The sequence below is a fragment of the Hyla sarda genome, chromosome 6 (genome assembly GCF_029499605.1).
Source record: "Hyla sarda isolate aHylSar1 chromosome 6, aHylSar1.hap1, whole genome shotgun sequence".
NCBI classification, from domain to species: domain Eukaryota; kingdom Metazoa; phylum Chordata; class Amphibia; order Anura; family Hylidae; genus Hyla; species Hyla sarda.
In genome coordinates, this window is record NC_079194.1 from 291450538 (window position 1) to 291478499 (window position 27962).

Consider the following 27962-nt stretch of genomic DNA (forward strand, 5'->3'; position numbering starts at 1 on the left):
AGACCCGGCGCGCGCGCGCCCTAGGGAGCGGGGCCGCACGCGCCGGGACAGGACCGAGGGAGAGCGAGTCAGGTACGGGAGCCGGGGTGCGCATCGCGAGCGGGCGCTACCCGCATCGCGAATCGCATCCCGGCTGGAAGCGGAATCGCAGCGCCCCGGGTCAGTGGATCTGACCGGAGCGCTGCAGCGGGGAGAGTGTAGCGAGCGCTCCGGGGAGGAGCGGGGACCCGGAGCGCTCGGCGTAACAAGCAGTATTATAGTAGTTATATTCTTGTATATAGGGGCAGTATTATAGTAGTTATATTCTTGTATATAGGAGCAGTATTATGGTAGTTATATTATTGTATATAGGAGCAGTATTATAGTAGTTATATTCTTGTATATAGGAGACAGTATTATAGTAGTTATATTCTTGTATATAGGAGCAGTATTATAGTAGTTATATTCTTGTATATAGGGGCAGTATTATCATAGTTATATTCTTGTATATAGGAGCTGTAGTATAGTAGTTATATTCTTGTATATAGGGGCAGTATTATAGTAGTTATATTCTTGTATATAGGAGCAGTATTATAGTAGTTATATTATTGTATATAGGAGGCAGTATTATAGTAGTTATATTTTTATACATAGGAGGCAGTATTATAGGAGTTATATTCTTATACTTTTTTTTAGAATATTAATTGTTTTATCATATTAATATTATTATTAGTAGTAAAGGTATTAGTAGTTATTTTATATTTTTGATGCCGGATATACATTTTTTTGTGTCGTCAATAATTCAGTAAATACTTGGCACAGATACGAGACTCATAGATGGTTACGTATAGGATGCGCAGCGTTTAGCGTAAACACAGGCAAACATCCGCCCCGACTGTTTGTATCAACACAACGCAACGTCACTACTGATTCAGTTCCTGTATATAGATCTCAGTCCCTGGACATGTGGTGTGGTTATAATAACAGTGGAGGGTTCTGTGTCCGGCTAATAAAGTTTCGTTTGTTAGATTTGAGTCATTTTGATGCAACATCCTGATAAATGATGAAATGTTTCTGCAGGGACACAAGGAAGGACTTTTATTAGGCAAAATGTCATCTGAATCACTGCTCTTAACAAATCGCTGTATATAGAGGAGGGGAGTATAGCAAAAATAGGGCCCTTTCCCCCCCCCCTAATAGTGGTACATACGGACGGACCCCCACCAGCTGACCCCATACCAGGACAAGAGGACCTGGCACTTGTATACCCTCTTGGATCATGCTACCAAATCTGCCTGTGTGAACGGACCCTTTTGTTTTATTTTATTAATTTTTTTGCTTCTATAGTGCAGCATAGGCTAATATTAGAATATAATGTAGAGGTTCTTGTGTATGCCTTGTGCTTACCTGTTTTAGCTGATTTAGCCTGCATGAAATGTCGGTTGGTTTGCAAATTTATAATGATTCTATAATACTGCCTACATTTTCTAAGAATCCTCTGGCTTTGCAGAAAAGGGGGGCGTAGTGTCTGATCACTGCACATGGTCATCGTATTAAGCTTCTGATGCTGATTAGACTCATAAATGAGTTGAGATCAGTTCACATTATGTGCAGTTTTGATGTGTTCCTTAGAGAAATATTGCATTTTAGCAGTGGTACAAATGACACGTCTTTACTGTTGCTTGCAAAATTACATTAAAATATCACAATTTTTGCTATGATGTTGGGAAAATTATAGCAAAAACAGAAAAATACAGAGCAAAAAAAGGAATGTATTAACACAGCGTCAGGAGAGGTGTATAACTACTATATATTCTGATCCCATAAAGATAGCTGCAGCAGTATACAGATAGAGCTGTAGGGAAGGTGAATAACTACTATATATTCTGATACCATAGAGATAGAAGCAGCAGTATACAGATAGAGTTTGAGGGGAAGTGTATAACTAATATATATTTTGATCCCATAGAGATAGAGCTGGAGGGGAGGTGTATAACTACTATATATTCGAATCCCATAGAGATAGCAGCAGCAGTATATAGATAGAGCTTGAGTGGAGGTGTATAACTAATATATATTTTGATACCATAGAGTTAGCAGCAGCAGTATACAGAAGGAGCTGGAGAAGGGAGAGGTCGGGTTGCTAGTGGGAGCGAATAAAGCTCATGTCGCTGTACAACTAGTGATGGTGAGTGTGCATGATATGGGCAAAAAAAGACAAAAACAATGCTTTAAGGTAAACATACAGAAGATTTCATAGACTTGAAACATTGCAACAAACCCTCAGCTGTTTGAAATATTAGGTCCGTACAGATTTCCAGCCAGCAGATAAATGTTTGCATTCACTAATATTTGACTAATATTGTTTTTTAGTTCTGGAACACTAGAAAGTCTCTTTACATTTCCATTTCCACAAAAATCCCTTTTAAACAATGGTTTAGATCAGGGCTGCAAAATTTGGGACAATATGATATTCTGATTATGGAGGAAAATATTGCTATTTCCATATGTGAAATCCACTCATTTCCATCTAATTCCCTTTTCATGTCAAAAACAAAAAAAGACAAAAATGTAGCCAGCACCTAAAGCCAATGCACGGGTGCACGCTGCTGTGGCATGTACAAAACATGTAAAAAAATGTTTTTATATGTTTTGTACTTGCCACAGCAGCGTGCACCCGTGCATTGGCTTTAGGTGCTGGCTACATTTTTGTCTTTTGTATTTCACCGGAGATGGTTTTGGGTTGTTAGTGGATCCAGCATGTCATCCAGCCTGAGGTGAGTGAATGTTTAGGGTCCCATCCGATATGAGGCCACCTCCGCGTGGTGGATGGGGGGGGGGGGGGGGGAGACACGTTTTGATCAAAAAGTGCGCTAAGAGCCTCTGTTTTGTTGACCAAGTGTGCTGCTGCCATTTTCTTTTTTCATGTCCCACCATCAGATTTCACATCCAACCCCCTATATCATTTCCATTTCCCCCATTTCATGTCCCATCCCCCTCATTTGGTGTGCAATCCTCCCATTTTCTCCCATCACCTCCATTTCATTTCTATCTCCTCCATTTCATATCCATCCCCCAACTTCATGCCCCATCAACCCTTTCACATCCCCATTTCATATTAATTCCCCCCATTTCATGTCCATTCCCCCTATTTTATGTCCATTTCCCCATTGCATGTATAATCCCCCCATTTCATGTATAACCCCCCCCATTTCATGTATAATCTCCCTGATGTTATGTATAATCTCCCCCATTTCATTGGTGCTGCACACCAATGGGGGACCGGGATCTGAAGCACACCAATGGGGGACCGAGATCTGCAGCACACCAATGGGGGACCGGGATCTGCAGCACACCAATGGGGGGACAGGGATCTGCAGCACACCAATGGGGGACCGGGATCTGCAGCACACCAATGGGGGACCGGGATCTGCAGCACACCAATGGGGGACCGGGATCTGCAACACATCAATGGGGGGACAGGGATCTGCAGCACACCAATGGGGGACCGGGATCTGCCGCACACCAATGGGGGGACAGGGATCTGCAGCACACCAATGGGGGACAGGGATCTGCAGCACACCAATGGGGGGACAGGGATCTGCAGCACACCAATGGGGGGACAGGGATCTGCAGCACACCAATGGGGGGACAGGGATCTGCAGCACACCAATGGGGGGACAGGGATCTGCAGCACACCAATGGGGGACCGGGATCTGCAGCACACCAATGGGGGACCGGGATCTGCAGCACACCAATGGGGGACCGGGATCTGCAGTACACCAATGGGGGACCGGGATCTGCAGCACACCAATGGGGGGACAGGGATCTGCAGCACATCAATGGGGGACAGGGATCTGCAGCACACCAATGGGGGACCGGGATCTGCAGCACACCAATGGGGGGGACAGGGATCTGCAGCACACCAATGGGGGGACAGGGATCTGCAGCACACCAATGGGGGGGACAGGGATCTGCAGCACACCAATGGGGGACCGGGATCTGCAGCACACCAATGGGGGACCGGGATCTGCCACACATCGATGGGGGACCGGGATCAGCAGCAAACACGATGGGGGACCGAGATCTGCAGCACACCAATGGGACACAGAGATCTGCAGCCAACACAATCGGGGACTGGGATCTGCAGCACACCAATGGGGGACAGGGATCTGCAGCACAGCAATGGGGGACCGGGATCTGCAGCACACCAATGGGGGACCGGGATCTGCAGCACACCAATGGGGGACCGGGATCTGCAGCACACCAATGGGGGACCGGGATCTGCAGCACACCAATGGGGGACAGGGATCTGCAGCACAGCAATGGGGGACCGGGATCTGCAGCACACCAATGGGGGACCGGGATCTGCAGCACACCAATGGGGGACCGGGATCTGCAGCACACCAATGGGGGACAGGGATCTGCAGCACACCAATGGGGGACAGGGATCTGCAGCACACCAATGGGGGACAGGGATCTGCAGCACAGCAATGGGGGACCGGGATCTGCAGCACACCAATGGGGGACCGGGATCTGCAGCACACCAATGGGGGACAGGGATCTGCAACACATCAATGGGGGACTGGGAACTGCAGCACACCAATGGGGGACCGGGTTCCATGGCAGGCCGACAGGGAATTGGGGCTAAGACACAGGGGAAGTCGGGGGGAGGTTGCAGATGTTGGTAAAAAACAGGAGTCGGGTCTGGGGCCGCTGCTGAAATTAAAATGCAGGGTAATAATCGCAGGATTTTGCACACACGTAATTGCGCATGGTTAATATTGTAATTCAATTATTATTGTAATAAATTGCGCAGCCCTAGTTAATTGCTAATGTTACATTCCCCTCAGCTGCATGGATACAATGTATCATGATGTAACGCTGACAGAGCTGCAGAGGAATGTGTGAAGGGATTGATGGACGCCCTGTGACAGGAATTGTTGACAGAGGGTTTGATCTTTGCAGGTCCTCAGACATGGTTACATTATAATGAGCCACATTCTGTATTCTTTTTTATGCCTTTCCCTTTCTTTAATTTATTAAATGTATTTATTGACTGATAAACAATTGTAAATGTTTTTGTTAACCGGACAACTAGGAAGGATTAGTGTCTGCCGCTTTTTATTGTCTGGCAATGGTTACATTGAGTAACATCATAATCTTTATAGAGGACGCAGCTTCCTGTTAAATGATAAAACTATTGTATACTTTTTATTTCTTTAACAGGGACAGTTTAAAGGGTATTTTAGCGTTGCTGATATTTATCAAAGGACCAACCTATAGATTTTATAATAAAGTTTGATGAATATTTTTTACGCACAATGCATTTCCAAGCTGATCCGACCCCTTCATCAGGCACAACCTCTGATAAGGGGCCGTACTGGCCCATAAATGTGAAAAATAAACATTCCACTGTTGGTAGAATTATATTTTGATATCTATGTTCTCTATATTTCTATATATCCATATATATACATATTGTCTAACTTTAGATGGTGTTGGCCGGTTTTATCTAGCTTCTATTAACCATTGTCTTAGTTCTGGCCAGCGCCCAGTGATGCTCGAAAACTATCCAAATGACCTTGGTAAATAATGAGGCTTTTTTTGGGATAACAAGCTTTTTCTATGATAAGAAAGATAGTGTAAAAGGAACCATGTGATTGGTAATAAAGTTATACACTATGAGCCACCAGGGTTCCTTAGCCAATCAGCTCACACTTAGAGTGTTGCCATATAAAAGGGCTGTAATACGTTTTGGGGTATGATTTTCTTCTGCGGAGCTGTTTCTCTGCATGTTAGAGAACATCCACCTGTATTGATACATGTGCCTTAAATCTGTCTGCTAATCAACACGGCTGGAGTTGACTGATCACAGGGAGAAATAGATCCTAACACCGCTTTATTATAAATGGATAGGTTGGTAGTTTGATAAATATCGTCAGTGCCCAACTACACAATGTACGGAGCCGTCTGCTTATGGCTATGTCCACTTTGTATGTGTCTGGCAGACAGCTCACTGGCGTTGGTGTCGGACCACCACTGATCAGTTATTGATGGCCTATCCTGAGGTTAGATCATGAATTAAAAAGCCTCGTAAGATCCCTTTAATTCCTTCCTGACAATCGATGAGAAGGGATTATAGAGCAGGCTCAGGAGCTTAGCCTCTGCAGAGCTTAGGATAGGCAAGGGTTAATATTTTGCTCTCTCCTACCACCACTGGTGGGTTATATGTGATAAGGATGCATGGAGCTTTGGTCACATGACCTTCCCTCAGACTGATTTCTTCTAGAAGGTTCTGAGGATGGAGTCTCCCAGGTCTAACCTACGTGAGGAGAAGAGGTTTAGGCCCAATTCACTATCTCCTACCAGTAAAGCCTCCTTTGCGGAATTCTGCAAGCGGAAATTCAGAAGTGTGAATGGGAGTGCGGAATCCCAGAGAAGTCTATGGGCTTTAAAGGAGTACTCCGCTGCTCAGCGTTTAGAACAAAATGTTCGGAACGCTTAGAGCCGGTGCCGGGAGCTTGTGATGTCATAGTCCTGCCCCCCTCATGATGTCACGCCCCGCCCCCTCAATGCAAGTCTATGGGAGGGGGCGTGACGGCTATGACGTCACAAGCTCCCGACTCTAAGCGCTTGGAACATTTTGTTCCAATCGCTGAGCAGCGGAGTACCCAGGAAAAAACTTTTTTATATATATCAACTGGCTCCAGAAAGTTAAACAGATTTGTAAATTACTTCTATTAAAAAATCTTAATCCTTTCAGTACTTTTTAGCTGCCGAAAGTTGAGTTGTTCTTTTCTAAGTGCTCTCTGATGACACGTGTCTCGGGAACTGTCCAGAGTAGAAGCAAATCCCCATAGCAAACCTCTTCTACTCTGTGTAGTTCCCGAGACAAGCAGAGATGTCAGCAGAGAGCACTGTTGCCAGACAGAAAAGAACAACTCAACTTCAGCAGCTGATAATTATTGGAAGGATTAAGATTTTTTAATAGAAGTAATTTACAAATCTGTTTAACTTTCTGGAGCCAGTTGATTTATAAAAGTTTTTCCCTGAATACCCCTTTAATTTGAGGCAGAACTCCACAAGCAGAAATTTGGCCACGTGATTAGACCCTTACTCTCCTGATTCCACCCGTCCATTGAGGCAATAGTAACATGCAGGCCCAAGAACTGTGCTCTGGGAGCCATAGGGACCTGATATGTTTTCTTATGTACCAGAAGAAGTTGTTTCTATATTTTATAATGACTCAAACTTTTCCGTCACTTTCCCCGTTCCTGCCTGGACGATGCTCCGGTTTAGTTTCCATCTGACAGACAGGGACATATCCTTGGTTTCTGTTTGAAATGATTCCATAGAAACCATCTTTTTTTTCTTTGACTTGTTCCCTATGGCCATATGTTTGCAGCCAATTGTTTGGAGATGTGAATCAGCCGCGTCGCCATGACTGAGGATATATTTTCCAGTGTTACAGGCGGTGACTCAACCTAAAGGCAGCCGCGTCCGCCCTGAAGAATTAATCAAAGAAGTCACTGTACACACAAGGGCTGCAAGACGTCTGCCAAGGAGCCCCATCGCTTCTGGGTATTAACTCTAATTGACAAGGAATTCTTAAGTCTGAATTCCATCAAATCCCTGGTAAATATAAGGCACCTTCTGTCAACTTGTGTTCAAGTAATTCGGCGGCTTTGGTAATGTTGCATCTGGAAATGACGGCTAATAATCGATATGTCCGCCATTATCATCCCGCTCATGTGCAATGATCCCTCCCAGCCAGGCATGGTGCAAGGAATGGTGAATTCTGCCACCCTAACCGAAAGCCAATTTTGCCGCCCCTTGACCCTGCTTGTTGGCTCCGCCCTTTGACACGCCCTGCCTTACAACTGGGGTGACACACTGTAACAAACCTCCTCGTGTAACTTCCTTACTACTGGGGTGACACACTGTAACAAACCTCCTCCTCATGTAATCTCCTTACTACTGGGGTGACACACTGTAACAAACCTCCTCCTCATGTAATCTCCTTACTACTGGGGTGACACACTGTAACAAACCCCCTCCTCATGTAATCTCCTTACTACTGGGGTGACACACTGTAACAAACCTCCTTCTCATGTAATCTCCTTACTACTGGGGTGACACACTGTAACAAACCTCCTCCTCATGTAATCTCCTTACTACTGGGGTGTCACACTGTAACAAACCCCCTCCTCATGTAATCTCCTTACTACTGGGGTGACACACTGTAACAAACCCCCTCCTCATATAATCTCCTTACTACTGGGGTGACACACTGTAACAAACCCCCTCCTCATGTAATCTCCTTACTACTGGGGTGACACACTGTAACAAACCCCCTCCTCATGCAATCTTCTTACTACTGGGGTGACACACTGTAACAAACCTCCTCCTCATGTAATCTTTGGCCTGTGCATAGTAGGCCTGGGTATTTTCTGGCATTTTTGCTGTTGTGTGGCTACAGCCAATTTTGTACCCTGTGGCATTTTTTCTCTGCCTCCAGGATACCACTCTGTAAGTGTGCAGAGTGCCCAGCCCACGGAGTTTAAGGAGGTAAGTGGTGACGCATAGTGCACCCATGTATACTATACAGGAGCCTCCCTCCTGGTGGGGCTGATGCTGAGTAGGAGATATACATTGTATACCTCCTACCCAGCATGAATTTACAGTAAACAGCGATGTGTATAGATCACTGCATTACTGCAACCCCTTGCTGAGCTGTTCACAATGCGCCGCCCCAGCAAGGGAAGAGTTAACTCACGCTGCTGAACAGCTCAGGTTAACTCTTTGTGCAGTATTGAGTATATACAGCCATTTACAGATGGCTGTATCTACTGCTTGCAGTAGCCAGTCGATCCATTTACCCTGTCCTGGCTCTTTGCATTCGTATTTGCGCAATGAAAGAGAACATCCAATTGGGAATTGTGAAGTTTAGAGATGTTACTTGCGATGAACAGCTGGAGGCACCTTGGTTGGGAACCACTGCATCAACGTGTTCATCACAAGTAACATTTCTGATGTTGATGATTCCCAAAAAATGGATGTTCTCTTAAATTGCGCAAATACAAATGTAAAGATTATTATTGCTGGCTCAGGGCGGGGGCCGTATATTCCGGCATTCCTGCAGTCTTAGCCGTCCCCATTATTTGTGTGCAGAACAGATAAATTGAGGGGAAACTATTTCCCGTGGCCACAAGTATGCCACTTGCGGTTTGTATATAATGTGACACCGGGCGGAGAGTACTGACGGACAGATCCTGTATTGTGCTGTCACCGCAGCTTCACCGGCAAAGTGAACAATCGCCATACTCCAGGAAGAGAACAATCCCACATCCTGGACAAACATTTGTCAGCATTTGTCTCTACACCTACACAAAACAATTAAAAGCTCGGCTTTCATCACAATGTAATGCCGAGATGGATGCGAGGCTGAAGTATGAATTACTCCGCACAATGGGGGGGCCACCGCTTAGACGTGACCACATTCCTGCAAATCACGAGCGTCCCGAAATCCGGGTCGCATTTGTGCTGCCAACCTTAAAAGATGGGGGAAGTAAAACCATGTAAAATATGCGGTGGCAGAGTAATCCTGAAGTATTGGATGTTATAAAACTACATGTGAGGATCTGACCATCTAGTGAACGAGTGGAACCCTTCACGTTTGGCTACTAAAAATGGTAGCTGGCCATAAGTGACTACTATAATACTACCTCCTATATACAAGAATATAACTATTATAATACTGTCCCTCTATACAAGAATATAACTACTATAATACTGCTCTTATATACAAGAATATAACTACTATAATACTGCCTCCTATATGCAAGAATATAACTATTATAATACTGTCCCTCTATACAAGAATATAACTACTATAATACTGCTCTTATATACAAGAATATAACTACTATAATACTGCCTCCTATATGCAAGAATATAACTATTATAATACTGTCCCCCTATACAAGAATATAACTACTATAATACTGCCCCTATATACAGGAATATAACTACTATAATTCTGCCTCCTATATACAAGAATATAACTTCTATAATACTGCCTCCTATATACAAGAATATAACTACTATAATACTGCTCCTATATACAAGAATATAACTACTATAATACTGCTCCTATATACAAGAATATAACTACTATAATACTGCTCCTATATACAAGAATATAACTACTATAATACTGCTCCTATATACAAGAATATAACTACTATAATACTGTTACTATATACAAGAATATAATTACTATAATACTGCTCCTATATACAAGAATATAACTACTATAATACTGCTCCTATATACAAGAATATAACTACTATAATACTGCTCCTATATACAAGAATATAACTACTATAATACTGTCTCTATGTACAAGAATATAACTACTATAATACTGCTCCTATATACAAGAATATAACTACTATAATACTGCTCCTATATACAAGAATATAACTACTATAATACTGCCCCCTATATACAAGAATATAACTACTATAATACTGCTCCTATATACAAGAATATAACTACTATAATACTGCTCCTATATACAAGAATATAACTACTATAATACAGCCTCCTATATACAAGAATATAACTACTATAATACTGCTCCTATATACAAGAATATAACTACTATAATACTGCTCCTATATACAAGAATATAACTACTATAATACTGCCCCCTATATACAAGAATATAACTACTATAATACTGCTCCTATATACAAGAATATAACTACTATAATACTGCTACTATATACAAGAATATAACTACTATAATACTGCCCCTATATACAAGAATATAACTACTATAATACTGCTCCTATATACAAGAATATAACTACTATAATACCGCCTCCTATATACAAGAATATAACTACTATAATACTGCTCCTATATACAAGAATATAACTACTATAATACTGCCTCTTATATACAAGAATATAACTACTATAATACTGCTCCTATATACAAGAATATAACTACTATAATACTGCTCCTATATACAAGAATATAACTACTATAATACTGCCTCCTATATACAAGAATATAACTACTATAATACTGCTCCTATATACAAGAATATAACTACTATAATACCGCCTCCTATATACAAGAATATAACTACTATAATACTGCTCCTATATACAAGAATATAACTACTATAATACTGACCTATATGTACAAGGATATCAAACTATTTCTTCTCTTGATGCTATATATATCTTTGTATTTGTAGCCTTGAGGCCTATGACACTCTCGCCCACACACATCTGTCTAGACAAGTAGTTGAGTTTCTCCAGAGGTTCTGTAGGTGTTCGCGGGTTAGTACAGGTAGCGCAGCTATAATATTGCGCTGAGCCGAGGACTGTTATAGTGATTTAGGATCAAAGCTGCTCGGTCCCACCTACCCCATCTGTCTCGGCCCCAGGAGGGTTTTTTGGGATGAAAGAGATTTCCGAAAACTGTCATTAGGGGAGAGATAATCGGTATGGAGGTGTATGACTCCAAAGCGGCAGCATGTCAGGGCGCTCTGAAGTATAATGTCCTTCCTGTGCGTCAGCCTCCTGCCATTTATAGGGCCGGCTGTGGGACAGACGGGGGAGATAATGGGATAAATAATGAGTTAGACAGATGGAACTGTCTGTGTCTCCAAAAAAAAGCAACATAGTATTGAAGCTATAATAGTGATCATCTCAGAATTACCCAGCTGTCCCAGGATCCTAAACAGCAGCTTTGCCCTCCGCAATAAGACATAAGATATTGGGGATTACTATAGAGGGCCTCGTATGTTCTCCTAAAAACTGTAATGTGCATATAAACTATTAAAGCAATGTGCGCTAAGAACTCCCATCATCCCTCAGAACCAGAATTCATGGAGGGGTTCACATATTATCCCTGGCATCTATCTGAAAAGCACATCTGGGAAAGACACAGCCGCTTGTCATTGCTTCTAAAGTTGCAGTGGCCTATGCTGCCTCATCAGAGGGCGCCACGGCCACAAGTGAGCAGTGGCTGCAGGTACTAATTGATGTCGCTGCCCCAGAAAGCGGAGTAGGAGGACAGCGGAGGACTGTAACTATTGTGTCGGCTTAAGGGTTCCTCTGGTTCTCCAGAGACCTACTGCTATTGACCATAGCGATAGGTCCCCGAACTGGAGGGGCAGTGGAGCACCAGAGTGGGGCATTATGGGGGCCAACACAACTATCTGGTGGCACAGAGGGGGGGGGGGGGGGGGGAGCTACTACTATTTGGAGCAGTATGGGGCAAAATGGGGGTCTACAACTATATGGGCCAGTATGGGGACCTGTAACTATATGAGGGCACAGAGTGGGCCTACTACTAAATGGGGGGCAGTATTGGGGCCAACAACTATCTGGTGGCACAGAGGGGGCCTACTACTATATGGGGCAGTATGGGGGCCTACAAATATATTTGGGGCAAAGTGGGGGCCTACAACTATATTGACCAGTATGGGGACCAATAACTATATGAGGGCACAGAGTGGGCCTACTACTATATGGGGCAGTATGGGGGCCTACTACTATATGGAGCAGTTTAAAGGCCTACAGATATGAAAATAGGTAGGGAAAGAAAAGAGCACTTCATGATGCAGGGAAAGATAGAACCTGGATAAATTGCATAACCACAACTACTATTATGGCCTGAAACTAACCTGCTGCTGCCGTTTTGCCCTCCAGTACAAATGTAGTACTGAGAGCTGATCAGGAGCTCTGGCAAGTTGGATGTTCTCTGCCCGTTATCTTTTTGTGATTGATGGGCTTTCTTCACAAGTGCTGGAGCCTCTGACATACCAACATTTTATTGTGAAAATTAAAGAATTTATTAAATATACATTGGTACGACACATTTTGAAGGTACAGTTCTTCTTCATCAGGTTCAGTTTGAAGCAGAGTAAGGAGCTAACCCCTTTCCATACACAGCAGTTGCCATTACACCCACCAGCAGCAGCCAGGATTGTGGGATAACATTGCCAAAACATTGTCATGGCATTTGTTACCTTCTTGCCCCGCTAAATAACACATAGGCTGCCAATGTTTTAAGGGGTGCCTCAGATGGCTTGTCACCTAGGGCTTGGGACCACCTCAGATCTTTTTAGGAATTGTAGAGTGGTATTATATAACATTGCATAGAACTGTATGGTGACATTGCGCAGTAGTATTTAGGCAGTAAATAGGTTTGCGGTGTATGGGGGTTTGCGGTGTATGCAGGTTTAGCATCATGATTTTTAGGGGTACTCCGCTGCTCAGCATTTGGAACAAACTGTTCTGAACCCTGGAGCTGGCAGCTCCTGACATCATAACCCCGCCCCCTTAATACAAATCTATCGAAGGGGGCGTGACAGCCGTCATCCCCCTCCCATAGACTTGCATTGAGGGGGTGGGTTTGACTATGATGTCATGAGCTCCCGTCGACGGCTCCAGCGTTCGGAACAGTTTGTTCCTAACACTGAGCAGCAGAGTATCCCTTTAAAGGAAAGGATAGGGGAAAGTTATAGATCTCGGGGGTCCTGACCAATAGGACCCCTGTGATCAACTGCGCGGCGCCCCAGCAGTCATTGGATAGGAGATAAGTTGTATTTCACTGGAGCACTCTCCCATATGTCACGCCCCCTCCTATAGACTTGAATTGATGTCCCGCCCCCTCCCATAGACTTGCATTGGCGCGAGCTCCAGCATTCGGAACAGTTTGTTCCAGAAGCTGAGCACTGGAGTACCCCTTTTAAAGGGGTACTCCGGCGCTTAGACATCTTATCCCCTATCCAACATCTTGTCACGCCACTGGGGATCCCAGTGATCTGGCACACAGCACCCCAGTTAAAATCAGTCCTCGGAGCACGTTCGCTCCGGGTCTGATTACCGGCGACCACGGGCAGGTGGCGTGTGACGTGTGACGTCACACCTCCTCACCGGTGTGCCGTCACGCTCCGCCCCTCAATGCAAGCTTATGGGAGGGGGCGTGACAGCTCTGGGGTGCTGCATGCAAGATCTGGGGTGCTGTGTGCAAGATCACGGGGGTCCCCAGCGGATAGGGGATAAGATGTCTAAGCGCCGGAGTACCCCTTTAAGCAGCTATATGGAAATGTTGTTAAGACAAGACATTATAATAACGCCATATTTGGTATGCTTCTTTGTGCGCTGTATACGGAGGGTGGGGGTTCACACACAGAAGTTACCATACGGGGCACCATTTAATAAAAGGGCGACACAAGACATCTTTGTGGACAATATTTGTCTGACTAAACTTTATGTTAGAACATTCACTCTACAGCCTGTAAATATACTTTTCCATCCCTAACTATGTATTTATGGTGACAGATTTATTTTGAGGTAGATGTGAAGAGAAAAGCCCTGAGGAGGTAGAATGTAGATTAGGAAAGTGCAAGTCAGGAGAGGATAGGAGACGGCACTATGCTGAGACATGCCTAGGTAACATGGACCGATTTCTCAAGAGACACATGAGATGTGCCAAAAAACACAGTAAAGGCCCCCAGGTATAGTCACCGGAGCTTCATAAGGAAAACTGGACTGTAAATATTATAAAACAACATTCCACCATTTTTCTTTATATATATAAGAAGATTCTCAAGAACATAGAAACGAAGTAGAATAGAAGAAGGTGGGGAAATAATTGGGGGTTTACTGAAATTTTAAGCCAATTCTTAGGATAGGACATGAATTTCTCAGGAAATCAGTTAACATTGTTCTATGATGATTTTGAGGGAAAAAAAAACAACCTAATGTTACAATACAAAGGGAAAAATTATAAAGTCATTTCAGATTATGCCCTGGTTATAGGGGAATCTGTGATCCCAGAGCTGTAAGGCAGCAGAGATAATTACCTTTTTTTTTTTATAGAATAATAGCAGAGCACCCAGCGTTGTCCGGAATTCCTACATAAAGCTTGTAGGAACGGAAAAGCAACAGTGACTCTCTTGTCCTCAGATCCCGACCTCATATGCTGACCTCATATCCTGTCCTCATAACCCAAACTCACACCATACCTCACATCCCGACCTCATATGCAGTCCTCATATCAAAACCTCATATCCCCACCTCATATTGTGACTTTATATTCATCCCCATCTCCCGTCCTTACATCCTGACCTCATATCCCAACCACATATCTCATCCTCATATCCTGTCCTCATATCCTGACTTCATATCTTGTCCTCATATCCCCACTTCACATAATGACTTTATATTCATCCTTATTTCCCATCCTCATATCCCAACCACATATCTCATCCTCATATCCTGATTTCATAACTCGTCCTTATATCCCAACCTCATATCCAGACCTCATATCCTGTCCTCATATTCACTCCTCACATCCCATCCTCATATCCCACCCTCATATCCCAACCTCATATTTCAACCTCATATCCCGTCCTGACATCCCATCATCATATCATATCCTCAGGTGGGCTTGAGATTGTAGGCCAAAAATAGAAGAGGTTTTGGTATAATAGAAGAGGTTTTTTTTTGTTGTTTTTTAGGGGAGGGGGAGCGGGTGCATGTGGAGTGCATGGCTTGTAATGTTTAAAATGAGTTTTAGTGGCACCGCCATGGGTACCTTCTTTACCCCAGCCTGTGATTATAATTTTTTTATGCTGGGTTCTCTTCTATTTGGATTCTGTAATCTATTTGGTTTTAGGAAAGCTGGATGTAAAAGCATGTAGGCACAGATACAGGCAGCCCTGTAACCAAATCTAGCATGACTTACATGTATGTATCACCAGGCTGGGCAGTGGGAAAGGACAAAGTCTTACTTATGATAATGATTATTCAACATAGTTAGACAAACAATGGCATAATCTGGAAACAGTGATAAGGCATGTGACGTTGCACCAAACCGCCTGTTCCACAAGGGCATGGCCCCCAAGGTGGCTGCCACTAATCTTCATTCAGTTTCTGATTAGTTCTATTATTTATCTTTCTTTGTTGGGTTACTATGTTGTATAAATGTTTGCATTGCACCTGATCCTCTATAACAAATGGGTGACATGATGGCGACCTTCTGTTGGAAGTGCTGGTAAATGGTAGTATAATGAGCTTGTTTCCGCTGTGGGGCTTCAGTCTACCATTTCTGGTTATCCAACCTACAGTATAGTCCAGAATTACTAAAAACTTCATATTGCCTTGACACGGGCCTTGTATAACTTCCAGCTCTCTATCCATGGGGTCATTGATGAATTTGATCCAATAGGAACACACCCATTTCTTGATGACCCATTAGCCATTTGACTTCTGAGAATTTGGGGGGAGTTTATCAAAGGATTTAAACTTTTTTTGTTTTTTGCTGTGGTTTGGCGCACATAAGTAGCCCATGCGTCGTGTGCAACTTTTTTTTTGCGACTTTTTGCCCACAGCAGCTTCGAAAGAAACCACTATGGACAGTCAGATCCTGTGGTCAGGAATTTATCATTGTGACTATACAAAAAAAAGTTGTTCAAAAAGTCGCAGAACAGAAAACTTACAAAGGAATGTACTAAAGTAAAAAATGACATGCTGGGAGTTGTGGTTTTGCAACAGCTGGAGAGTCATAGTTTGGGGTTTACTGTCCTAACTCCGAGCATACCCTGAGTTTTAACAAATGTGAATAAGCCCCTCCCCAAAATAATAATTTACCCTATTTTCCTATTTTACAAATACAAATACATTTTTTTTTTTAAATTTTAAGAAAGAATCATATTTATTATGGCCGTGTGTCTGAACTATTAAAATAAAATGTTGATGATCCGGTGCAGTGAACGGCGTAAAAGTAAAAGAATACCAGTGTCCAAAGTTGGTCCCATCACAAAAAAAAGCAAAAAAATTACCAAAACGTCACATATATGTAGAGGTGGTACTGTTAAAAACTACAGATCTTGGCTCAAAAAAAAGGAACCCTCATATAGTCCGTATATGGAAAAATAAGAAAGTTATGGGGGGGTCAGCAATGCAATACAGCAACACACAGCACATTACACAGCCACTTTTCATTTCAGTGTAAAAGTGACTGTGCTGAGGTACTTTCCCCTAGCTGTGTATTGCTCAGACAAATTTATCATTTCACAGCTGAAAACTATTGACTGTAAAATACATCTACCACAGACAATAATGATAAATTTGCAACATATTGGCTAATAATATAGTCCAATATGCTGGGAATTTCTTGTATGTGAAGTTTTTACTTCTAGGAGCATTCAGTATCAATACATTGATATTGTTTAAAGGGGTTGTCCACATTAATATTGTTCAATCACTCAAAGTGGCGATGCAGCCCTGTGTGTGCAGTAAGGTTTAGAGGCGGGCTTGCCCGCCTCTAAACCTTACTGCACACACAGGGCTGCGTCAGGGAAGCCCTGTGTGTCTGCTCACAGCAAAATGTGCAGCGTATATACCACTGCCCGGCTGATTTCTTGCAATGTGAAATACGCTGCATATGTGCTATGTGTGACCCAACACCAAATGGGTTGTCCAGGAGGCCTGCCCACCTCTAAACCTTACTGCACACACAGGGCTGCGTCGGGGAAGCCCTATGTGTCTGCTCACAGTAAAATGTGCAGCATATTTACTGCTGCCTGGCGGATTTCTTTAAGTGTAAAATAGGCTTCGTATGTGCTATGTGTGTGACCCTACCCCAAATGGGTTGTCCAGAAGGCTTGGCCCCTCTCTAAACCTTACTGCTCTTACAGGTCTGCGTGGGGAAGACCTGTGTGTCTGCTCATGGCAAAATGTGCAGCTTAATTACCGCTACCTGGGATTTGGGGCCCATTGGGTTTTTGTTCTAGTCCTTTTTCCTCTATGTATGTCTTTGGGGCTATGATGTAGGAGGACAATACAGGTTTACCTATTGTATGACTGCCAGAAGAGATTATGTGGTAGATTATATAAGGGGTTGGGCATCTTTATGATATTAAGGGTATTACAGATGATAATAGAAAGGACATTAACTTCTTGTGAAACCTGAGCCTTACGGGACAAGTTGTTTCCCAGGACTGAAGTGGGTACGCAATGGTCACGGTCAGGAGAAAACACTTCCTTTAAAACACACAAAAAAACGTTTCTCTTAGGTATTTATGTAAAAGCCGTGAGACAACTGTGGTGAGGGTGTGATGAGGGCAGATGGAATTACCCTAGGGGCAGATGGCATTAACCCCTTGTGTTCGTGACACCAGGGCGTGGTTTTTCCTCTACAACACCCAAAGGTATACCGCTGGAACCTGGGCTTGGCACTGGGGCAAATAAGGACTCCAAAGCCAAGTTACGGAAAAATGGCAGCTTTACTGAGTCAGACAGGTCTAACAGTCTTACCCGCTTGGCTAGGCCCAAGAAGGTGACCAGTGACTTCAGAGACCTCAGGGCTCACTGGGACTTGTAGTGGACTTGGACAATTCGATGCAGGACCATGCTGACTTGACACAGGTTTATCTTGACTGACTTGACTGGGACTGACTAGACAGACTTCACCCCGTTTCTAGCTTACCAGGTTTTGACTTTCACTTGTGGGGCAGTGGACTTGTGGCTGTGTAGTAGACTTTAGGCCTCCTTAGGACACCGGACACTCTCTCAGGACTTGACCTCACTGCAACTCAGCTAAGCAGGGAAAGAGAGTGAGCTAGCTCCTCCCAGGGCTTATATGGGGGAGACTCAGGAGGCGCCCCATAGGTCACCCTGTAGGTCACATGGTCACTGGTACCTTCCTTGGTTACAACACACAGCAACATTCCTTAAAGGTATATGACAATATATGGACATTACAATACAGAACATAGGCACTGTTTAACTAGTTAAAGCACATAGGTGAAGGGGGCAGGGTTCACTGAATGGAGTCTGCCTGACAGGGCAATAAGGGTGCAGGGGTGCAACTACTGTACTGGGCCACCACACAACCAATGACTTTAATCACAGCCCGAAGTAACGGCAATGTAGTGGGTACATTAAAGGGGGCAATGTGGCTGTCACTAGTTTAGGGTTTTGTGGCTGTCAGCAATTTTGGGGTTCTGTGGCCGTCACTAGTTTTGGATACTGTGGCTGTCACTAGTTTAGAGTACTGTGGCTGTCAGTAGTTTTGGATACTTTGGCTGTCACTAGTTTAGAGTACTGTGGCTGTCAGTAGTTTTGGATACTTTGGCTGTCACTAGTGTAGAGTACTGTGGCTGACAGTAGTTTTAGATATTGTGGCTGTCACTAGTTTAGAGTACTGTGGCTGTCAGTAGTTTAGGATATTATGGCTGTCACTCATTTTGGATACTGTGGCTGTCACTCATTTGGGGTATTGTGGCTGTTCTAGTTAAGGGTAAGGTGGCTGTCACTAGTCTGGGGTTGTGTAGCTGTCACTAGTTTTGGGTACTGTGGCTGTCACTAGTTTTGGGTACTGTGGCTGTCACTAGTTTTGGGTACTGTGGCTGTCACTAGTTTGGGGTATTGTGGCTGTCACTAGTTTAGATTACTGTGACTGCCACCATTTTGGATACTGTAGCTGTGACTAGTATGGGGTGTTGTGGCTGTCAGCAGTTTGGGGTCCTGTATCTGTCTTTATTTTAGGTACCCTGTCACTGTCATTGTTATAGGGGCACTGTGACACACTGTTCTGAGGGTACTCTGGTTGTCACTAGTTTTAGGTATTTTGGCTGTCAGTATTTTGGGGTATTGTGACTGTGACTAGTTCAGGGTACTGTGGATGTCACAAATTTGGGGTATTTGACTGTCACTAGTTTGGGGGGCTGTGGCTGTCAATGGTTTAGGGTATTGTGGTGCAGTGTTGAGCGCAAATATTCGAAATGCAAATTTTAACCACGAATATCGGCACTTCTCGATTTCGCAAATATTTAGAATATAGTGATATATATTCGCAATGACGAATATTCTTGGTGTTTTATATTTTTACTTGATTTTATGCGAATATTTATGCGAATATCGGCACTTCCAGACTGGACACTGATCCCTCCCTTCTTTTAGGTGAAATATATAATTGCGCATGCGCACTGTGCAAATTTCATCAAAAATTTTGCGCATAAAAAAAAAAGAGAATGAACCTAGCGAATATTTAAATTTCGCAAACATAGGACGAACATTCATCCATTTTTCCGTCAAATATTGCGAAATCGAATATGACCCCTGCCGCTGATCACTATTGTGGTGTCAGTAATTTGGGGTATTGTGGCTGTCACTAGTTTGGAGCGGGTTGGATGTCACTGTCAGCAGTGCTAAGGCATTCACTTGACATAGTTGTAAGGGTGGGGACTATATTTTAATGGATGAGGCATACCCCAAAATATACCCTATAGAGGTCAATGGAGGGGCTTTATGGAAATGTTTCAGACCCAATGTTTGTCCCCCCCCCCATTATAACAGAAGCCTTATATAGAGTGACCCCCTAAAATCCCGACCGCTGATATATGTCAAATACAGATACGCCTGTCACAGGGTGATCTGTCCTTGGTAACAGATACAAACATTGGTCATTGCTGTGGTAATCCATCTCATACAGGTGAATACGATAAAATAATCGACTGCACCCAGGTGAACGGAGATGAAAGGTGTCCCCGCCGTCTCTTCCAGTGACCCGTCTCCTGCCGCTGCGGTGAATCATTGTCTTATCAGTTAATGCCGGTTAGCAATGGCCCAGTCATAGGATTGGCTGATAGCTCCTTGTGGTCAATCATTGACCAGTTCCTCTATTTCTAGACGTATAAGTCCGGATGTGATATTATCAGTCGGGGTAAAGTTCATTCACGCTTTTCATTCTAAGGAATTTTTGCCTCATCAGCTGCTACGCAAAGAATTTTTCACTATCATAAGGAGAGATGTCAAACCTAAAAGACAATTAAAGAGGTTATCCAGGAAAAAACTTTTTTTATATATATATATATATATATATATATATATCAACTGGCTCCAGAAAGTTAAACAGATTTGTAAATTACTTCTATTAAAAAATCGTAATCCTTTCAGTACTTATGAGCTTCTGAAGTTTAGGTTGTTCTTTTCTGTCTAAGTAATCTCTGATGACACGTGTCTCGGGAACCGCCCAGTTTAGAAGAGGTTTGCTATGGGGATTTACTTCTAAACTGGGCGGTTCCCGAGACACGTGACATCAGAGATAACTTAGACAGAAAAGAACAACCTTAACTTCAGAAGCTCATAAGTACGGAAAGGATTAAGATTTTTTAATAGAAGTAATTTACAAATCTGTTTAACTTTCTGGAGCCAGTTGATATATATAAAAAAGTTTTTTCTTGGAATACCCCTTTAACCTTAGAGGGGTACTCCAGGAAAGTATATATATATATAAAAAAAAAGCTGCAAAGCCACCACACTACTTGGATATGTTCCCTGTAAACCATCCCACTTGTTATGCATGGTTCCTGTGGCCTCTGTTGCCTTCTCTGGCTGTTTGATATTTTTTGTCATCCTTCCCTCCTCTAGCCTACATCTCCCAGCAATCATTGCAGCTCTGCTCTGCCAGCCAACTCCCTCTCTGAGAGCAGCCCCCTCCCTTCTGCTCTAAGCAGCAGCAGAGAGAGGTTCAGTGTCTGATTGGCTTTAGTTGTCAGCACTAAAGACAGCATGACTCATCAGTAGGGATCGACCGATTATCGGTTTGGCCAATATTATCGGCCGATATTCACGATTTTTGACATTATCGGTAATTACCTTGCCGATATGCCGATAATGCCCCACCAATGCCCCGCCTCCCCATCCAGAGACCGCCACCGCCGCTGCCCCATTGCCTCCCCCCTCCCCGTAGTTATAATTACCTGTTCCCGGGGTCCACGCTACTTGTGGCTCCTGCGACGTCCTGCGCTATTTCTGTGCGCTGTGCAGCGCAATGACGAGTGACGTCCTCAATGTGACGTCACCGTTAGTGCGCACAGTGACAGCTCAGGATGCCGCCGGAGCCAGAAGTAGTGCAGGCCCCGGGAACAGGTAATTATAAAACCAGGGATGGGGGAGGCAATGGGGCAGCGGCGGTGGTGGTTGGACTAGGGAGGACCACAGGACAGGTAGGGGGAGAGAAGCGGGTGGCGGTGGCCCCGCAAAAGCTGCTGCAGTTCATTGATTTAAAGCGGTCTGGGGGTAGGGGGGGAATAGCCCATAGCTTATACCAGAATATCGGTATAAATTATCGGCTATCAGCCTAAAAGGTCACAGATTATCGGTATCGGCCCTAAAAAATCAATATCGGTCGATCCCTACTCATCAGTGCAGGGCAGAAACCACATGTTATGTGTCTCTCAGAAGGGTGGGGGCTGCTTTAAGAGAAGGAGACAAAGTGGATGGCTGGATGATGTCATTCTCTCACTTCATGCATGTAAGGGACAACCAAAGAGGGAGAACTGTTGTATATAACTAATGAATGATATTTAGACAATGAAATAGGTGTATGAGAAGGAAAGGATGGGCTATGGGTTTAGTTCCCCGGAGTACCTCTTTAAAGATAAAAAAAAAAGAACAAAAAACATCTGTCCTTTATATCTGTGTTTGGGTATGCTAAGGGCAACCAATATGGCCTCCCTGATGAATATTATCTGTCTTTATTCAGGCGATAGCTCATACAAGTTATGCAGCGATAAGTTATAGATCACCGTATAACTCAGTTTAAATGGGACGTCTTATTTAATACCCCCTGTTAATAGAGAGTACTCTCTCATTCTGAACATTTTAGAGTAGTTACAAAGAGCGTCTCTCTCTGGAGGACCCACCATGTATATTATTTACCTAGACAACCCATTTATCTCAATGGATATTGTGTAATGCCTTATTTCTCCTGTGGAGGCACTGCAGGAGAACCGAATCAAGCTACAGCAGCTGCAAGAGGCAGAGCAATGTATTAAGTTGCTGCTGCTGTCCCTTAAAAGTGTCAGATCATGTGGGGGTCTTACTGATGAGTCCCCCCCGCTATTTCCTGTACAGGGCCCCAACTCTCCTTCCTCCTTCTAAATGGAGTCTGTCGACCTCCGCACGGAGATTCTTGAGTGGAGCAATCTGGCAATCTCATAGAGATACAATGAGGGGGTGAGTCGGCCATCACTTCGTGCAGTGGACGCGCCCCAATTCAGGAGGGGAGTCGGAGCCCAGACAGGATCGACTGCTTAGGATAGGGGACGGGGGATGTGGGATAAGTTTTTCTATCCCTGAGATCTCCTTTTAAAGGGCACTATGATCCTTTTAAACATATACCCTGTCCGTTCTCCCTGTGCATGAATCTGTGGGGTCGACAAATGAACTGTCTATAAGAGTACCAAAGATGCACGAGTGCTGTACCCAGGTATCTCCGATGCAGGGGGTCTCAGCGGTAGAAAGACAAAAAGGTACCCGCACTCACCGCGAGGAAACAGCAGACTGACTTCTATGGCATCTCGGACAGATCCGACTTCAGGCTGACAGCAGGGCGCTCAGAGTAGAGACGACTGCAGGCAAAGTTTCGCGCAGATCGCGCTTCTTCCGGCCTCGTACGAGGCCGGAAGAAGCGCGATCTGCGCGAAACTTTGACTGGGCCTGGGTTAGCTGCTTCATTAATGATGGCCTGCAATTATCTGGGAAATATTGATTGCAAAACGGATGTAAATGCCGCCATGTTGTTACCTGGGAAGAAATCTCATAAATCATACACAAGTATTTCTCTTGTCCTGGAATCCACTTTACCTTCTCACCAAGTGATTTGATTGCTGCGGATTATGACACATGTAACACTTTACTCTGCAAACAGGAATTTCCCTGAAGGCTGAAATTCTAGAGTTTAAAGGCCATGAACGTCTTTTTACAGCAGAGGAAAAGAAACAATGATGTTCCCGTCCTCATATCCCAATCTTATATCTCATCCTCCTTATATCCCGACCTCATATCCTGTCCTCATATCCTGACCTCATATCCTGTCCTTATATCCCGTCCTCATATCTTGACCTCATATCCTGTCCTTATATCCCGACCTCATATCCTTTCCTTATATCCTGTCCTTATATCCCGTCCTCATATCCTGTCCTTATATCCCGTCCTCATATCCTTTCTTTATATCCTGTCCTTATATCCCATCCTCATATACTGTCCTCATATCCCGTCCTCATATCCTTTCCTTATATCCTGTCCTTATATCCCGTCCTCATATCCTGTCCTTATATCCCGTCCTCATATCCTGACCTCATATCCCGTCCTCATATCCTGACCTCATATCCCGTCCATATATCCCGTCCTCATATCCCGTCCTCATATCCCGACCTCATATCCCGTCCTCATATCCCGTCCTTATATCCCGTCCTCATATCCTGACCTCATATCCTGTCCATATATCCCGTCCTCATATCCTGTCCTCATATCCCGTCCTCATATCCTGTCCTCATATCCCGTCCTCATATCCCGACCTCATATCTCAACTTCATATCCTGACCTCATATCCCATCCTCATATTCTGAACTCATATCCTGACCTCAAATCCTGACCTCATATCCTGTTTTCATATCCTGTCCTCATATCCAGTCCTCATATCCCGAATTTATATCTCATCCTCATATTTTGTCCTTATATCCGATCCTCATATCTCAACATCATATCCCGTCCTCATTGGCTGTCCTCCTATCCCATCCTCCTATCCCAGCCTCACATTCCGTCCTTGTTTCTCCTTCTCATATCCTGACCTCATATCCTGACCTCATATTCCATCCTCATGTCCCATCCCCGCACTAACTATTCTCTGCACCTGCCGGACAGGCAGCAGGATGTTGAAAAGTCCCAGACAATCTCTGCAGCCCGAGAATAACGTGATCAGGAGATGTACCACAAGTCCCATAGACTTGCATGAGACTTTGGAGAACAACCGCACTCTCCCATCTTCCCTTTGGCTCCTGCACCCTGCATGCATATACAATGTAAGCTGCGGGATGCAGCGGCTTAATGTGTAGCCTCCCCCTGTCTGACCTCTCCTGAACTGGACTAAAACCAAAATTCCCCCAAAAAACAACTAAAATAGCATTCAGTAAAAGGTGAGAAAGGGGGACACAGACTAAGCCTATAAAGTAGCAAGTGCTTTCATTTCTGGAGTCTATCATGGAGTTTGTTTTATGGCTCATCCCTATAATCCGTACCAGCATACAGTAAGGTGAAATTCCCCTTTCTTGCTCTATTCTTAGCCATTGCTTTAAAATAAATCATTTAAGGTTTCTATGTAAATGTATATGTGGTAAGGGGTGTGATGCAGGGGCAGATGGCATTAACCCCTTGTATTCGTGACGCCAGGCGTGGTTTATCCTCAATACCACCCGAAGGTGTACCACTGGATCCTGGGCTAGGCACTGGGGCAATAATGACCTCACAGCCCGTCACCACAACACTAATGACTTTGACACAGGGAAAGATAAGGGGACACCACTAATGACTGACAGAGGGAGAGATGAGGCGAAACTAATGACTGTAACACATGGAGTCGAGATGAGGGGTACATTAATGACCGGTAATGACAGGCTTCTAGATTCATAACCAGTTTTCATGCCCTGCACCAAGGTGATAGTTGGGTGACCCGCCGTTTGAACGTCCAGCAGTCAGCTATAGTTTGTGGAGGAGCCAAATTTTCAATTTTCATGCAGCGCCACCTCAGGCACACTGAAGCATTACACATTACCTACTGAAACCAATGAACAGTCCACAGGTCCTCCAGAGTAGGAGATGCTCTTTATGGCCGTTCTGTGTGGATCCTAAACATTTACTATATCAGAATGTTACCCCACAAGTGACAACACTATATACATGGACATTCTGCGGCACAACCTTCACCCAGTGGCTGTAGCGTTGTCGTTGCTGGTTGTGACAATCTGCCTCCAGGTAAGGTATGTCAGTCAGCTCAGGAATGGAGAGTCCTCCATTGTAATGTCACCGTCCATTCAGTTTAACACCTTCTTGTGTCACCCACACCATCTGCTCTGAATGCCACCATATCTCCCGGGTCACACAGAATGTGGATGTAACACGAAGAACCTGAGTTAACTGCCCAGCAATGAAGCCATACGTACACATTTCTAACATACTTTACTTTCAGGTTTGATGTTGTTCTCGTGCCGGCTGTGACTAGAATCCCAACGGTACGTCAGGGTATGTTGTGATCAGTCAATCACTGACACATCAGTCATGTGATGTCCATGCCAACACCAATGGTATGACCACTGTTGGCCAATACAGACATCCCATGCCCACATCAATGGCATGTGTGATACCAGTGCTAGGGTCACATGATCACGGTGAAGGCATGACCACACCAATTTATGTCACCAGAGCACAGTAAAGATTCATTTTATACAGCAGTGGTCTCATACTGTGGCCCTCCAGATGTTGTAAAACGTCCACTCCCAGCATGGGAAGCCTTACTTTTCCTTTCAGGGACAGTGTGGATCCTCTGGAGGAGCCAGAAAGGCCTTTGGCTGTCCTGGCATGCAGGGAGTTGAAGTTTTGCAACATCTTGAGGGCGACAGTTTATACAGTAAGATCAGCACCATAGTTGTGGACAATACTTGGCTTCTCCCTTTTTGTGGTACCAATTCATTGGCCAAAGTGTTGGCATCTCCCGAGAAAAAAGTCAGCAATTTGGGCACCACTTGACATTTGCATTCATGGAGCAATTGTCACCCCAACAATGCAATTAGTTAGTTGAGTGAGTTAGTTGGTTGTCATGGCAGCCAAATGTCTTCTCTAGGTCTCCATGGCTGCAGTGACAGATCTACTGGTACAGCCTGCCCTAACAGGCTGTACTAGTAGATCACCAAATTAACAGATCAATGCAATACATATATGCAATATGAATATAAAAAAAACACAAAAAAATGTTTAAAAAAAAAAAAAATCTTCCCAAAACGAAACTTTAAATCACTCCATAAACATAAGCATATTTGATATCTAGGCATGCAGAAAAAGTCCCATTTTTTTAAAAATATAACGTTATTGATACCAGACTACTAACATCACAAACAAAAACAAAAAATTACCAAATAGCAAAACAAATTTATAATAAAAAAAAAGTCCCTTCAATGTCGAAATAATTCCAATAAAAGCTACAGATAATTTTTTATTTTAATTTTTAAATATTTTTTTGTGTATTATTGTAACTGTGCCAACGTAATGAGAAAATTTTACATGTTGGTTTTGCTACATGACATATAAAGGAAACCCTCACACAAATTTTCTAAAAGATTTATTTATTTTCTTTCAATTTCACTGTGGAAATTTTCTAAATGGCATTTGTTTTTGTTTTCAATTGTATTCAAATGATTTTTTTCCAGGTTTTACAATTGGTCTCACAAAAACAAAAAAAACAAAAAACAAAAACAGGCTCTCAAAGAGTTATGGCTCTTAAAAAGTGAGAAGGACAAATCTAAATCACAAAAACAAAAATTGTCTTTTTATTTATTTATTTACTAGTTCCCCCATTTTCAGGGACTTCTGCCACTGTTCAATTTTCTGTGGAGGCTCATACAATAGAGTAGTACAATTATGGAATTTCCATTATATCCCGATTATCAGACTGAAGGTTAGAAACCAAGAACCCCTTTAGAACCCCATTCTTGCTGGGGGGGACAATAGGATTGATCCTTTTCCTGTAATCTCCCCCAGATCCAACAATTTCCATTGACAATTGATCCCATTTCCTATAAAATAAATATAATTTGTAAACCGTGCAGTCATTGTCGCTGAAACCCCCAACTAAACTGTGATAATTTTATTACCGGAATCTTAAACCTTCATGGATTTCATGGGGCTTTTTAAACGGATATTTTTTAGTTGTTCTGTTTAACTTGTGGTTACATCTCCGGCCGCACCTTCTCCAAAGATTAGGTAAAGATAGTGACATACCGTCCATTATCTGCTTTGTGTATTACTCATGATTATGCAGCAGGATATCACTTCCTTTGTTGGCAGAAGTTGATCCAAGCCACTTACCTGTAAGTCCCTGAGAAT

At 43.6% G+C, this 27962-nt stretch overlaps 2 protein-coding genes across 2 annotated transcripts in view; both read right to left on the reverse strand.

The window, feature by feature from the left end:
- ELF5 (E74 like ETS transcription factor 5) overlaps positions 1-11267 on the reverse strand; it is a 231034-nt gene extending 219767 nt beyond the window's left edge. The window contains exon 1 of the mRNA XM_056527723.1: positions 11191-11267. The gene's annotated coding sequence lies outside the window, so the exon portion shown is untranslated. The remainder of the gene's footprint in view (positions 1-11190) is intronic.
- Positions 11268-27517: 16250 nt separating this feature from the next.
- The window catches only part of SLC22A18 (solute carrier family 22 member 18), a 134579-nt gene continuing 134134 nt past the window's right edge, over positions 27518-27962 (reverse strand). Inside the window, exon 10 of the mRNA XM_056527742.1 lies at positions 27518-27652. Coding sequence (XP_056383717.1) covers positions 27555-27652 — 98 coding nt within the window. The 3' untranslated portion in view covers positions 27518-27554. The remainder of the gene's footprint in view (positions 27653-27962) is intronic.